This window comes from Telmatherina bonti (assembly GCF_933228915.1).
Source record: "Telmatherina bonti genome assembly, chromosome: 19".
Classification (NCBI taxonomy): Eukaryota; Metazoa; Chordata; class Actinopteri; order Atheriniformes; family Telmatherinidae; genus Telmatherina; species Telmatherina bonti.
Window position 1 is genome coordinate 20,921,190 of NC_136617.1, and position 16,346 is coordinate 20,937,535.

The window sequence follows — 16,346 nt, forward strand, 5'->3', positions numbered from 1 at the left end:
GCCTTTTCCCTTTAAGTGCACTTTCGCCCACACCACTTGGAAATTGATTGAAACAAAATGTCACAATTATGCCCTGTAGCTCGCCGCTTCAATTATTCATCAATTAGGGGCTCAGCTCCTTTTTTTTCTTTCCTCTGAGCTGATTTTTCATTCAGTTTGCTCGAGATGTATGGCTCCCCTGCTGTTAACCAGTCTAAAGTCATTAGTTTCTGGGTTTGCAATTAAACCTGATGCATTATGCATGAGGCTCCGACTCAGCAGACACACGCAGCAGCAGCGGCCGCAGCAGCTATAGTGAACGAGCTGGTAAGCTCTGGAGGCGTGGATGAGAAATTAATTTACTAGCAATGAAGTTCCCTCTATCCCTCCCTCTCGCTATTTCTTTCTGTTGTCTGGCAGGTTGGAGCAGATGCCAGTAGTTGGAGATGGGATGTAGAGAAAGGGCAGAAAGGAAAAGAAGCTCTCCCAACTCTTACAATACGTGTAATTTCAATTCTGATATTCCTAATAACTGCATATAACAATTGGTCTTTATAGAGGCTTGATCCAGCAATCATGGTTCATATTTTTAGCTACAGAAACCAACAAATGTAGTGAAGCATTTGTGGAACATTCCAGTGCAAAATGCTGTGTTAAATCGAAATCTAAGAAAGTAATATGCTTTACATAAGACAACCGTACACACCAGATTCACTTTGTAACACTTAAGTCTGCTCTACTATAATGAATTCTAAGAAAACTGCACGGTTCATTGCACAGATTCTCTGTGCATACTTGTGATGGGCAATGAGACAGCTGTCAAATGTAGAAACTGTAACGATCCTGTGCTGCCACCTGGTGACCACATAGCAAAATGTCACTTATAACATAATACAATACCTATGCAATATCTAACCAGTGTATGCAGTAACTGATTCAGTAAATTAAGTTAAACAACGTCGTTCTTAAATGATAACTATTACATTTTATTAATGTGCTTGAATATCATCTGGTAGCAACACCATAGTATGAATGTCCATCTGTGTTAAAGCACTTATATGAACAGAGAAGAGCTCGCACTGGAATAGTCAGCCAGTTCCTCATCTTCATGTCCTAAAACATGAAACAGAATTATTCACACAACATGGTACATGTTTATCTTACTTTCTTCATTTAAATTACTGATGTTTAACTGTCTGTTTCTGTTAAAAGCATAACCTAAAACATCATGAGATATTCACAAATCCCACAGGAAGATAAAACCATCCCAGAAACACCACTGAAACAACATTATACAAGTACATTTATATTCTATCTCTAAAATAGTTATGTATATATGTAATGAGTAAAGGTTTGTGAACTTTTATGATCAGCAGAACACTGCACAACCACAGGAGAATTGCAAACTGCAAACATCTGCAGTTTGTAAAGATCACACAAAGAAGCCAGACATGGAAAATACTGCACACCTGCATAAGAACCTCATTGAACTTTTGATACATGGTAGAAAGTATTACTACTGTTGGTGCCTCTGCACACAACAGCTTGCCATCATTAATAGGACAATAAATTCTAAATGACACCAACAAATTCTAATAAAAGTGTCAGGGCACTGGTCTGTGAACTGAAACTTAATAGAGAATGGGTCACACAGCTGGCCAACACGAGCTGATCTCTCAGCAAAGCGTGAAAAAAGAATAAAAAGAACAAAAGGATGATACTAAGAGATCATGAACAGTCACGCAATGACAGATATGTTTCCTCAATAAAATAGGCAAATATAAATTTATATAATAAGGCTCTATATGTCTGCTTTTAAAACTTTAAATGGGACAATCATATTTCTTTAAGTGACATTTGTTTGCAGGAAAGCAGAAACTTTTGATCAGGTCAACGCCGTAAAAATCACGTTATTATTTTCATGATTTTTCAAGGAAAGTTCATTATGAGTAAAACACCTGACCTTCTTTAAATTTATAAAATGCACACACTCTAGCCAAGTGGTGAGGAAAGGTCCCTGGCAAACTGCGCAACAGCTGCTAAAGACCAACAAGGTAGTCAGGCATGGGTAATGAGGAAGCATCTTGTGGATCAGAGAGAACCTGTTCCTCCGCTCTCTCAAAATAAATCTGGACACCTGTTCCTGTTGAGACACAAAGACCTGAATGCACCGTTAAAACTGGAACAAAACGACTGTAAATATCTGATGCCTTATCTGTTACAATTACACACTTGCCTTTAATGTAAGCACCTCAATATCCTGCATCAGTGGCATCGGCTGACATTGCAAAAACCTGTTATCCTCACAGTATAGTTCCTTCAGCGACAGCAGGTGAAACTAGACAGCATTACCATAGACAGATTGAGGTGCCATTTCCATGTCTTTTTCTATGATTTTATAGGCAAGAAAGTCAACATAGAGGACATTTGGATCATTCTCCATGGTTTACCTCGACAGGGAATATGGTCAACTTGTTCCCAGCCACATCAAGGACTTGAAGTTTAGTCAGTACTTTAATACCCTGGATGAGAAATCGGCCAAGATTGAAACACAGAAAAAATTACAGGTGAAGTCTTTTCAAAGCTGTCTTATTCCTGGCAACTGACATGGCAAATGTGAAAGCTGTGATTTACCACTGCTGTGCCCAATACAAATAACAAAAGTAATTAGAATGATAAAATAAAAAAAATAAAAAAGCAGGTTGCTATTTGTGTTGAGTAGTGAATATTTACCTCTGGCAGGCTGGTCAGTTCGTTTCTGGCTGCATACAGCTTTGTCAACTCTCTGCACTGGTACAGCTGCTGGGGTAGCTGAGACAACCTGTTGTAAGTTAAGTTTAGCTCAGATAACATAGTGAGATGACAGATTTCTTCAGGAAGTTCCTCCAGATTATTGTCCAGCAGACTCAGGTGTTGAAGCTTGCTTAAACTGAAAAGATAAACAGGTTTACAGTATAACTGGTATCTGTAAAAACAAGTTTACCAGAAAAAAAACAAGTTCAAATGACTTTTTGTGACTATTGTGTCATAATTAGCCATTTATAGCACCAGTGAAGGCATGGAGCGTCAATTCAGACATCATGGGGATATTTGTGTACCTTTTAATCTCTGGTGGAAGTCTTTGAATCTTGTTGTGGTTTAGATTTAAGACAACAAGGTTTTGTAAACAACCTAAAAAAAAATAAAAAAAACCAACAGATATTTACATCATTGGGATCATTTCGCCTTTCTGTTAATCATGCAAAAATGTAAGGACCTACCTATCGCATCAGGGGGCACTACAGTAATTTGGTTTCTGAACAGGTACAGTTTTTTCAAGGACTCCAGATGGCCCAGAACAGCGGGAACCTCCTTTAGTGCATTACCTCCCAGATTCAGCTCAACCAGCTTGCAGGCATTGCAGACGGAAAAGAGGCCTATGTAATCACATGTCTGTGTGGTGTGTTCAACATTTCAAGTGCCACTTTGGCAGGCTTCCAGTAAACAGATGAGCAAACAAACGAAGAAGACTTACTTGTTGCAAAGAGAGCAGCTCGGCGGGGAGGCGACTGATGAAGTTGTTGCACAACAAGAGGACTGACAGGTTTGTTAATCTGCACACAGACTCGGGGACATTGTTTAATTTCTTCGAATTAAGATTTAAAGACATTGCTTTTTTATATAAAGTTGTAAGCAATGTCCCTGTCAACGGAGACGGTCCATTAGCCATTTTGCTAAAATGTTGAGTTTCCATGGCAACATGCCTTCTGTTCCGCGTCCTAAAAGATTTGCTCGGAGCGGGAGTGACCTCTAGTGGTCATAGATTGGCATAGCAGGATGTTCCCACTGAGTTCAGTTACAAAATTGTTTTTGTTTGTTTGTTTTTTGTAAGGGGAAGGGAGATAGTTTGATGTTTAGCAATTATGGCAGTAAACAGTGATTACCAAGATTACACCTAAGACTTGATCTCCCAACTGAATCAGCTGAAACTGATCTTGTGCAAGACAAGTTTACAGTGTAATGTAATTTATTGTGAACTTCTTATCATTCAAAATAAGAAAAATTTGAATCAGTAACTATAATCAGATTATTTCAAATTTATACCAGTAAAAGCATCAAATGGTAATGAAAAAGATACACAAGACATATCCAGCATATTTGATCTAATCTAAACTATGTCCTTGACCTTAACCAAATACAGTGTACAGAAATTTACCAGCCTAACAGTGGTTCACTGGAAAAAAGAAAAACAAACAGCAAAAATTATGTCCATTAATAAAATCAATGAATGTTAGTCTACTGATTTACTTCATTGTTTAGCTTATGAAGTTTTGTAATTAGAGTGTATGTAAAGAGAAGAAAAACTACAATCAAGTTCTCTGTAGGTGTGCACATAAAACCTGATTCTAATAATTTCCTATTTTCCCCCGAGATTCGGTTGGCAGAACCTAATAAAAAAACATGTTATATTTATTAAATCTGTCCAGCTTTTTCAAATAGGTCAAAGTGCTATTTGGGTCAACAAAGTAATGTGATAGTTACTGTAAAAGTAGTAACAGTTATAATAACTTTATTCTAAAAGTAACCCAATTGCGTTGTTGATTATTTACACTAAAAATATGCTTTGCTGTTAAAAGCAACTTTTTAGTTACTTTTTTAAAAGAATGTTCTTAAAAGTGCCCCAATATTGTTCTATAGCCTTATTGGTTTTGAACAGAATAGTCATTCATTTACAGCTGCAAAATCTTTATGGTTTTATATTGCGCTCATCGGTTCAGCACCAAATTACCTGTGTACACCTGCTGTTGTTTCATGATCACCTAATACTGACTAGATCGAACCCATGCCATCAAAAGTTTTCCGACCTTTTAAAAATGGGACAGATGGGAGACCAGTCCTGTGGGTCAGGTTTTTGTGGCCTGGGCTTGTTTGACACAACTGTCATATACCATCAGGCTGATTTCTGGCTCATTTTCTAAACACTTTAGACTTTTGCTGTGGAAATTTTCTGCAGTGAGTTCTAAAAAGCAGACAAACAACAAAGTTGCTTTTTTAACATAAATATTTATTGCAATAAATGTTGCATTACAGAAAGTTGCAAATTACAGAAAGAGTGACAGACAAACATTACAGCTGCATCGATTACATTATTTTGTATGTTATTGTTTTTGTTGTTTCCACTGTATAATCTGCTTTGGTGACAAGTGAATTTAAAAGTTTAAACATTATCTGAACAAATTTTTAAGCTTTTTGAGCTTCTGCTTGATAGCAACCAACAGAGAATGTTTCAGTGACTGACAGTTCAGATTGCTTTTGCTTCCTGCACTGTCCAATACATAGACAACTTTACAGTCTTCCAGCCCTTCAATTGTACGTGGTGGTTTAACTATGTCTTTAATAGTGAACACCTCATACGGTGGGATGAGCACTTCTTCCTCATTTTTATTAAACACTGAATAGCTTTTCAAATATCCACCAAAGCAGGTCTTAATTTTAAAGCATGTCTCTTTACCGAAGTGGACCAGGTCCGTTCTGTAAGAGCTGGATGCAAAGGAACCCAAACGAATTTTCTGGTTGACTTTACCAGTAAATGCAGCTCCAGTCCGTCTGTAGGTGGTGCGACAGCGGTTTTTAGGATTTAAGACCTTAATGGCTGTTGTCAACAGGAAATGTAAAATATGGAACTGGAAAGATTTACCATAATCATTCCTTTTCTCTCTGACTGCTCGATTGAAATCTGCATACACATCATTAGCTGTGTACACACAGATTGCTTGCATGTGATCTCTGGTCAGAGCCATGTCCTCTTTGCTCCTGATGCTATACTTCTGATCAGCACATGTTTCAGCATTTCTCCAGGCCCACATGTACACTCCACTTGTCAGTTCTTTAGCGTACTTCTTTTTTATGTTGTCCATCGATGCTTTATCGCTGCAGCCATCATACATGTCATCCACTGACTGCTCAGCCATGTCTAATGGGAACACTGGACTGCGAGGGATCTATAAACAACAGAAAGAAAAGGAAAGATGTCAATAGAAACTATGAAAGAGACATTTATTGTTGTTTGGTGTTGCTGGCTTCTAGAAACATGGTTAAATAGTAAATAAAAACTGATATCAGATTAAGAAGGATGCCTTCTTTTTTGTTCTCATAAAGAAATGTATGTGGAAACAATATTTCAGTTATCACACATGTACAAATAAATGGAGATGATTGCTTACTGGTGCACTTACTGGATGTTAACTTTACAATGACAATATGATCTCTCTGTTTTATCTATCAGACACAGGCTCACTCAGGGAATCACGGTGGAATCATGCCTGTGGGCTGTCTTTATGTAGTCAGGTGATAAATTACTAATGTAATCTCTCAGTCAGGCAAAGGAAATCTTTTTCTTCGAGTATTTATAAATGTTCAAGTGCCGTTTATTGTTTATCTGTCCTCTGCTGCAGTTTGCATTGTTTGATTTCATGAGATGTAAAAGTGTGCCAACTATGCTGTAAATCTTGCCCACCAGAATGCCCCAGGAGTTAACACCTTTTCTGCCAACACTTTATAAAAGGCACATGTTAAAAGAAACTGCTGCGATATGTAAGTGCATGCAGAATTTTATATTGTACATTTGCCTTTTTGTAATGGCCTTTGAATGAATTGTAAATAATTGTCTTTATTTGTATATTTTCCTGCCAATGTTCAAAGTTCCAGGACTGGGTACAGTGAGATTGTCTAAGACAATAAAGTGTTGCAAAAATACCCGTTATTGTGTCCTGTGAGGTAACTCATTGCCTGGGGCTACATTTATAACTGTGCTTCAACAAGATTTTTTTTTTTCTGTGAGCAAGTGGGCACAGTCTCCTGAATGAGAGCTTGGTGATGATGTTTTCCATAATGAGTGGATGCTATGAACTATTTTCCCCATCACAGCTGAAGACTTTATTGATTTTCATACCTAAAAAAACAGGAACACATGAAAAACCTCAGGACGTTTTTGGCAATGTCATTGGTGACTTTGGTGACTGCTTATTGCAGTGCAGAGGCATGTTATAAAAGCTTCAAAATCTTACAAAAAGTTGTTAAAGTTTCCGTGTTTTGTTTTTGTTGTTTCTTGTACTAAACAAAAGATATACACTGTCTTTAGCTGTATAAAGAGAGAGCACATATCCATATTCATGCAGCCTAAACAAGTGTAACAGCAAAAATTCATTCTGCTCTGTACATTAAAGACAGATAAAACCCACCTGTGCAAAGGTCTTGGTTTTTGTCTTGTATAATTACTCCTGGACTCGATCATTAAAATGAGTTGCTGAAACATAGCTTTACTGCTGAAGTGTCAGAATGACTGAAGTTTTACTCACCCTCACAGAGTCCACAGAGAGCATCCAGCACAGGGTCAGGCCCAGCTGAGTGAAGATCATCATGTTTTTCATGTCCGCAAGAAAACAGTTCTAAAGATCTAAAAAGTTGTCTGAAGTAATGAGCAAAGCTCCCATCCAAAATCTGGTTTATATACACTTCTAATATGAGTTATGAAATTTTTTTTTTTTTTTTTTTAAAGTACAAGTTTACATCCAACCTATCTCCTCCCATTAATCTCCTCCTACTTCTTTTGAAATGTTCTGTTCTGGCTATTTCCATAACCAGCACAAAATATAGTTTTCATTCATTTTCCAAATCGCATATTAACAGTAAATGGCCTTACTGAGTCTTTTGAAAGCATAAAATGTATTTACTAAATTTCATATGTGTAAATATGTATGAGGATATGTGTATAAATGCAAATATGTGTACATATGTATCAGTATAGCTTTTTAGAATCATTTAGACAAAGTCTTTCATGTGTATTTTGTATGAATATTTGTATGTTTCTGTGCATGTACTGTATGTATAGGCATAGATTATATATATTAACTAACAGTTTATGGACTTTGTATAGGCATTAAGGGTGGGGAAAAAAATAATAAAAAATAAAAAATTGAAATTTTTTGCTTCTCAATTTTAAAATTGATATTTTTGTTTAAAAAATTTTTTTCAAATGAGTACAAATAATCCATTCCAAAATATTTTGTCATTTTTATTGATTTTATTGATCTTTTTACTTGTCTTCTTGGTCAATACAGCAGCAGAATGATGGTCTGGCTACTGTGTTGTTTTTTCCTAACTGAAATTAAGTAAAAAGATGGGCAAAAAAAGTTTTGTACATGTCGCAATTTAAATCAAATTGGCCCTAATAATTTCTCAGTTCTTTCTAGCTTATAGAAGAATTAAGTTACTTGGGAAATTAGCACCTATTGTTACTCAAATGTAATAATTATGAATTAAAAATCTGTTTGAATCGAGAATTGATTCTGAATCGAATTGTCACCCCAAAAATTGGAATCAAATTGAATCGTGAGTTATTGTTAGATTCCCATCCCTAATAAGATATGTGATGTATTTTTGCATATATCTAAGGGCCACAGGAATAATAGCTGGTTGCTGCTAACTAATGGGGGTCCATTTAACTGATTGATCATTTGAGGGCAGCATGAGCTGCCACACAGTAAAGGTCTGGTAATTTTCTATTTGTTTTTCCGCAATTTTGTAAACACTTTAAAGATACTTTATCATTTTTCATATTTTTATTAGCTGGGTTGACAGGGGGTTAACTAACTGGGTGCACACAGTTAACTTATATGGTCACCTTGTTAATTTGGTTTGTTTTGTCACCTTATCAATTTGCTTTGCTTTCAGTTAATATACTTTCCTTTTGAGTTGCCAGTTCCTTGGTGTTCCCAAGCCTGCCAAAGAAGAGTCCTGGCTGCACTGGAGCTCCTTAAATCAGGCTGAGGCCTAATTAGGCAGAACCATCTTTTTTTCATAGGAGGGAAGTGTAGGAGGGGTTTAGGTTTTTCTATTGATTGTTTGTCACTTGGTTTGTATTATTTAGGATTTTCAGATTGTTAAGTTTATTGTCTTAACTGATTACATCTAACACTTTTTGATAAGTTAAGTTTATGTTACAGTTGGTATAGAGTATTGTATTTGTCTCCCCCCTCATGTGTCAAAATGGCCTGATCAGCAAGTATGTATGTGTCCCTTGTGTGTCAGTTAGGTAGGTCAGTTAGTGTTTGAGTTCCTTATGTTAATGCCTAGGTTGATGTTTGTTTCTTTGACCTCTTTTATGGGCCCAAAGTTATTGCACTAAAAGATTTATTTTGTTAGTTTTGTTAAATAAATGTAGACATTATATTTTTCTAAAAACATTCCTTGTGCTTCTCTGGTTTTTCGGCTCGGTCCCTCACAGATCAATTAAATGCCATTACATTATACCATGGTCAGTGATAATTCTAATGACAACTGGCGTGCATTATTTTCATATACGCTCACGTAATTCTGCAAGTTAAATCAGTGTAACATCACTCCTTTATGGGGCATCACCATGGCAACACCTTAATCAACTGATTCAGATCAGCTGGCTTTGGACAGGTGAAAGAGACAAACGCGCCATAGGTTGACCATGGTGTTTAGCATAAAGATTACAGCAAGGCCAACATGAAATCATTCCTATACTAAACATATTTAGCAAGTGTTGTAGCAAAAGAAATAAAACTTTGTCATAAAATGTTTACTGTGTGGAACCATGGTATAAAATAAAGAACTTGGATCTGCACATTCGACAGTTATAATGTATCTTGCTGCGCATTATGGTGTTCTACACTCCTTGTTGTGCATTATAACCGTCTAATGCACGGCTCCTCGTGTGTAATCCTTACTTAGTACAGAAAAAGTGTGGTAAATATGATGTAGTGTAAAATATTCTTTGTTGAATTAAAATGAGACCAGAGCTTGAAGACAAGAAGATGGAAGATCAGCAGTTTTCCAGTTCAGTTAAAGAATAAAACAATTACACCCTCACAAATAAATTTATAACAGTCTGTATTACATCTATTACCATTTACTTTTTGTGATTCCTGTACTGTAATGTGCTTTAAGTGCCAAAATGTATTTTCCATTTAATATATCATGGCCCTTAAATGCTACTCTAATTATAAAAAATAAAGTTTCCAATTAACTTGTTTTTCACTTAGACTTCCCTAAAAACCTTGCCTAATTTTTAATCAACTTGTTCTCAGACACAACTTCTCTAAAACCTTGGTTCTTACAAACATGATATGCACAAAAGACTTCTTTAAAATAAATTTCTCAGCCACAGTCTAAGCTAGTTTCCTCATTTTGGTCACGTCTCAAACTTTTTGCTTCCCTTATTTCATGACAAGTTAACTGATAAATAAATTTATCAATTTATTGATAATTTCCCTTCTCTGAAAGAAAATAAACCAATAAACTGCCTGCTGATGTTGCCAGTCAAGGATGAAAATTGAAGTTGACAGCATATTCTGCTCTATCCATGAGTATGAAGAGAGACAATTATAGTCATATGTTGAACCTTAAAGAGGCATTGACAGTGACGTGCGTTGCTCAACGACAGACAAATTGGATAAGCAGTGTTTGAGCCTCTAACCTTACAGTTATTTGATGGCCCACTCTACTGCCCATGCTATTACCAACCTGCCAAATATATATATATATATATATATATATATATATATATATATATATATATATATATATATATATATATATATATATATATATATATATATATATATATATATACAGACTTTGAACTGTGTATCCCCCCATCTTGAAGTACCACGGGTACTCTAGCACTGACTGTGGTTAGAGCCCAGGTTTTAACAGGACTTTTTTGTTTTGTTTTGTTTTGTTTGTTTGTTTTGTGCCTGCATTTCTAATAACCATACTGAGGTGTGTTGTTTTATTTTTCTTTGCATGTTTCTTTTCTGTTTTCAGGGCAAAACCCAAGCTAATTGTACCTGTGTACAAAAAAAGGGTGGGAGATTTTTAATACTTTTATTGAATTGTTAAATAAAATATTGTGGTTTTTGTAACGAATCCACCTACCATGGTGTATATAACGGGACCTGTGGTTCAGTTCTCGTGACTGGGGCGAGAGTACAATCCCCCTCAGTCTGGCATTGTTGGACAATCAAAGTTCTCCCTTGGCTCCACGCCACACTTGCATGACAGATCATGATGGGGGCTGAATCTGGAATGATAAGCACAGCTTGACAACGAGCAGGTTCTGTTCTGATTAAAGGAATCCATTAAATTCTCATTTAATCTAAGCCAGGCAGACTTGAACTCGGTTCTTGTTTGTCCTTCATACTGTTAATATATCTCATTGAACATGAGAAAATGATTTTTTTAAACCACAATTTATCAATATTAGCGTTAAATATTGATTACTGATTATTGGCTGATAAGAAACTTGTGGGTTAAATAAGGTTAGAGGCCACTTTTGTGTTGGTGGTTTTGGACAATATAGAAAAATGAAATATTCTTTAAAAATATTCATTTCCCCCTGTGTTCACGTGTTCTGCTTTTTTCTTTCTTAGAGAACCTGGGAATTGTGTACCAAATTTATTCACCTTCAACAAAGTGCCAAAAATACAGTTAATGCAGAAGGTATTCACCTGGAAAGTGTGAATGGTGTTCACTGTTTCACACTGGATTTTTGGCCACTTTTAGGCCAGCATTCTGGTACTTTTAGAACACTGAGTTTTTGCTTAAATGTTAGTGTAAATGCACTATTCACTTAAACACAGTGTTTGAAATAGTGAAAGTGCGCAGACTGAACACTCATGGATTTATCAGGGATTTTGGTTAAAGAGATTCCAAAGGAAATCATTTCAAATTTCTCAGGTGATACTTTAGAAATTTCAGAGAAGTAGACAGAAAGAACTGCAATATGCTTTTTATTTTTGACTGCAACTGCAATCTCTAAATATTTGTGTGAGCATTTAAAAATACTTTTGCCAGTACCCAAAGTTGCTCTCAAAACAGTTTATACAGTTTACAAACCATGTTATACACATACAACTATACCCAAAATGACACAAATTGTTTACATAGTGTGCAAATCATGTATTAACACACACACACAATAATATTGAGATTTTTTTTTTTAGATTTTTACACATTCATTCCTTGCATAAATGGCTCATAACATGAAGCAGCCCAGCAGCTCTGTTGGACAAACAATACAGCTGCAGGACAATATTGATGCTCATGGATGAGAAACAAAGGCACAAAAATGTTAGACATATATGAGGACAAGAATATTTCCTATTAAACTATTCAGTTATATTGTATTGTATTGTATTACTGGCATGAAATTATAAAGAATCCATTGGCAAGCAAATATAAAGCGAGAAACCATAGCTATTCATTTATACAGATACAAAGACCTAAAAAGAAGCTGAGTAACTGAGATGCATACGACGAGGAGCAGAACACAAATACAGGATACATTCAAAAATTTCCCAAAACTCTGAAACTCTTTCGCAATGTTGTATGAACAATATAAGATTACAAGGAATTAAATGAAGACTAAGAATAAGCTAAAAATCCACAGCCACTGTTTTGAGTGTTGGCATCTGCACCAGATGTTATCATGGCTTTGCTCACAAGAAGTTGAAACGAGACTTGTTTAAAAAGCTTTTTAACTTTCGTCCCAAAATGAACCAGTCAACGATGTTTAAATAACTTGCAGTTCAGATTACTTTTGTTTCCTGCACTCTGCAAGACATAGACAACTTTACAGTCTTCCAGACCTTTGACTTTACGTGGTGGTTCAACTATGTCTTTAATAGTGAACACCTCATACGGTGGGATGAGCACTTCTTCCTCATTTTTATTAAACACTGAATAGCTTTTCAAATATCCACCAAAGCAGGTCTTCATTTTAAAGCATGTCTCTTTACCGAAGTGGACCAGGTCCGTTCTGTAAGAGCTGGATGCAAAGGAACCCAAACGAATTTTCTGGTTGACTTTACCAGTAAATGCAGCTCCAGTCCGTCTGTAGGTGGTGCGACAGCGGTTTTTAGGATTTAAGACCTTAATGGCTGTTGTCAACAGGAAATGTAAAATATGGAACTGGAAAGATTTACCATAATCATTCCTTTTCTCTCTGACTGCTCGATTGAAATCTGCATACACATCATTAGCTGTGTACACACAGATTGCTTGCATGTGATCTCTGGTCAGAGCCATGTCCTCTTTGCTCCTGATGCTATACTTCTGATCAGCACATGTTTCAGCATTTCTCCAGGCCCACATGTACACTCCACTTGTCAGTTCTTTAGCGTACTTCTTTTTTATGTTGTCCATCGATGCTTTATCGCTGCAGCCATCATACATGTCATCCACTGACTGCTCAGCCATGTCTAATGGGAACACTGGACTGCGAGGGATCTATAAACAACAGAAAGAAAAGGAAAGATGTCAATAGAAACTATGAAAGAGACATTTATTGTTGTTTGGTGTTGCTGGCATCTAGAAACATGGTTAAATAGTAAATAAAAACTGATATCAGATTAAGAAGGATGCCTTCTTTTTTGTTCTCATAAAGAAATGTATGTGGAAACAATATTTCAGTTATCACACATGTACAAATAAATGGAGATGATTGCTTACTGGTGCACTTACTGGATGTTAACTTTACAATGACAATATGATCTCTCTGTTTTATCTATCAGACACAGGCTCACTCAGGGAATCACGGTGGAATCATGCCTGTGGGCTGTCTTTATGTAGTCAGGTGATAAATTACTAATGTAATCTCTCAGTCAGGCAAAGGAAATCTTTTTCTTCGAGTATTTATAAATGTTCAAGTGCCATTTATTGTTTATCTGTCCTCTGCTGCAGTTTGCATTGTTTGATTTCATGAGATGTAAAAGTGTGCCAACTATGCTGTAAATCTTGCCCACCAGAATGCCCCAGGAGTTAACACCTTTTCTGCCAACACTTTATAAAAGGCACATGTTAAAAGAAACTGCTGCGATATGTAAGTGCATGCAGAATTTTATATTGTACATTTGCCTTTTTGTAATGGCCTTTGAATGAATTGTAAATAATTGTCTTTATTTGTATATTTTCCTGCCAATGTTCAAAGTTCTAGGACTGGGTACAGTGAGATTGTCTAAGACAATAAAGTGTTGCAAAAATACCCGTTATTGTGTCCTGTGAGGTAACTCATTGCCTGGGGCTACATTTATAACTGTGCTTCAACAAGATTTTTTTTTTTCTGTGAGCAAGTGGGCACAGTCTCCTGAATGAGAGCTTGGTGATGATGTTTTCCATAATGAGTGGATGCTATGAACTATTTTCCCCATCACAGCTGAAGACTTTATTGATTTTCATACCTAAAAAAAACAGGAACACATGAAAAACCTTAGGACGTTTTTGGCAATGTCATTGGTGACTTTGGTGACTGCTTATTGCAGTGCAGAGGCATGTTATAAAAGCTTCAAAATCTTACAAAAAGTTGTTAAAGTTTCCGTGTTTTGTTTTTGTTGTTTCTTGTACTAAACAAAAGATATACACTGTCTTTAGCTGTATAAAGAGAGAGCACATATCCATATTCATGCAGCCTAAACAAGTGTAACAGCAAAAATTCATTCTGCTCTGTACATTAAAGACAGATAAAACCCACCTGTGCAAAGGTCTTGGTTTTTGTCTTGTATAATTACTCCTGGACTCGATCATTAAAATGAGTTGCTGAAACATAGCTTTACTGCTGAAGTGTCAGAATGACTGAAGTTTTACTCACCCTCACAGAGTCCACAGAGAGCATCCAGCACAGGGTCAGGCCCAGCTGAGTGAAGATCATCATGTTTTTCATGTCCGCAAGAAAACAGTTCTAAAGATCTAAAAAGTTGTCTGAAGTAATGAGCAAAGCTCCCATCCAAAATCTGGTTTATATACACTTCTAATATGAGTTATGAAATTTTTTTTTTTTTTTTTTTTAAAGTACAAGTTTACATCCAACCTATCTCCTCCCATTAATCTCCTCTTACTTCTTTTGAAATGTTCTGTTCTGGCTATTTCCATAACCAGCACAAAATATAGTTTTCATTCATTTTCCAAATCGCATATTAACAGTAAATGGCCTTACTGAGTCTTTTGAAAGCATAAAATGTATTTACTAAATTTCATATGTGTAAATATGTATGAGGATATGTGTATAAATGCAAATATGTGTACATATGTATCAGTATAGCTTTTTAGAATCATTTAGACAAAGTCTTTCATGTGTATTTTGTATGAATATTTGTATGTTTCTGTGCATGTACTGTATGTATAGGCATAGATTATATATATTAACTAACAGTTTATGGACTTTGTATAGGCATTAAGGGTGGGGAAAAAAATAATAAAAAATAAATAAAAATAAAAAATTGAAATTTTTTGCTTCTCAATTTTAAAATTGATATTTTTGTTTAAAAATTTTTTTCAAATGAGTAAAAATAATCCATTCCAAAATATTTTGTCATTTTTATTGATTTTATTGATCTTTTTACTTGTCTTCTTGGTCAATACAGCAGCAGAATGATGGTCTGGCTACTGTGTTGTTTTTTCCTAATTGAAATTAAGAAAAATGACGGGCAAAAAAAAGTTTTGTACATGTCGCAATTTAAATCAAATTGGCCCTAATAATTTCTCAGTTCTTTCTAGCTTATAGAAGAATTAAGTTACTTGGGAAATTAGCACCTATTGTTACTCAAATGTAATAATTATGAATTAAAAATCTGTTTGAATCGAGAATTGATTCTGAATCGAATCGTCACCCCAAAAATTGGAATCAAATTGAATCGTGAGTTATTGTTAGATTCCCATCCCTAATAAGATATGTGATGTATTTTTGCATATATCTAAGGGCCACAGGAATAATAGCTGGTTGCTGCTAACTAATGGGGGTCCATTTAACTGATTGATCATTTGAGGGCAGCATGAGCTGCCACACAGTAAAGGTCTGGTAATTTTCTATTTGTTTTTCCGCAATTTTGTAAACACTTTAAAGATACTTTATCATTTTTCATATTTTTATTAGCTGGGTTGACAGGGGGTTAACTAACTGGGTGCACACACTTAGTTAACTTATATGGTCACCTTGTTAATTTGGTTTGTTTTGTCACCTTATCAATTTGCTTTGCTTTCAGTTAATATACTTTCCTTTTGAGTTGCCAGTTCCTTGGTGTTCCCAAGCCTGCCAAAGAAGAGTCCTGGCTGCACTGGAGCTCCTTAAATCAGGCTGAGGCCTAATTAGGCAGAACCATCTTTTTTTCATAGGAGGGAAGTGTAGGAGGGGTTTAGGTTTTTCTATTGATTGTTTGTCACTTGGTTTGTATTATTTAGGATTTTCAGATTGTTAAGTTTATTGTCTTAACTGATTACATCTAACACTTTTTGATAAGTTAAGTTTATGTTACAGTTGGTATAGAGTATTGTATTTGTCTCCCCCCTCATGTGTCAAAATGGCCTGA

General features: G+C 35.7%; 1 protein-coding gene across 1 annotated transcript; it reads right to left on the reverse strand.

The window, feature by feature from the left end:
- Positions 1 to 984: 984 nt before the first annotated feature.
- Positions 985 to 7,388, reverse strand: lrrc69 (leucine rich repeat containing 69; the record flags this gene model as incomplete). Its single annotated transcript, XM_079258728.1, has 10 exons — positions 985 to 1,092; positions 1,943 to 2,116; positions 2,210 to 2,317; positions 2,430 to 2,501; positions 2,713 to 2,908; positions 3,078 to 3,150; positions 3,240 to 3,366; positions 3,494 to 3,660; positions 5,657 to 5,960; positions 7,317 to 7,388. The coding sequence occupies 10 exons, from the start codon at positions 7,386 to 7,388 to the stop codon at positions 985 to 987; spliced, it is 1,401 nt and encodes a 466-aa protein (XP_079114854.1).
- Between the last annotated feature and the right edge of the window lie 8,958 nt (positions 7,389 to 16,346).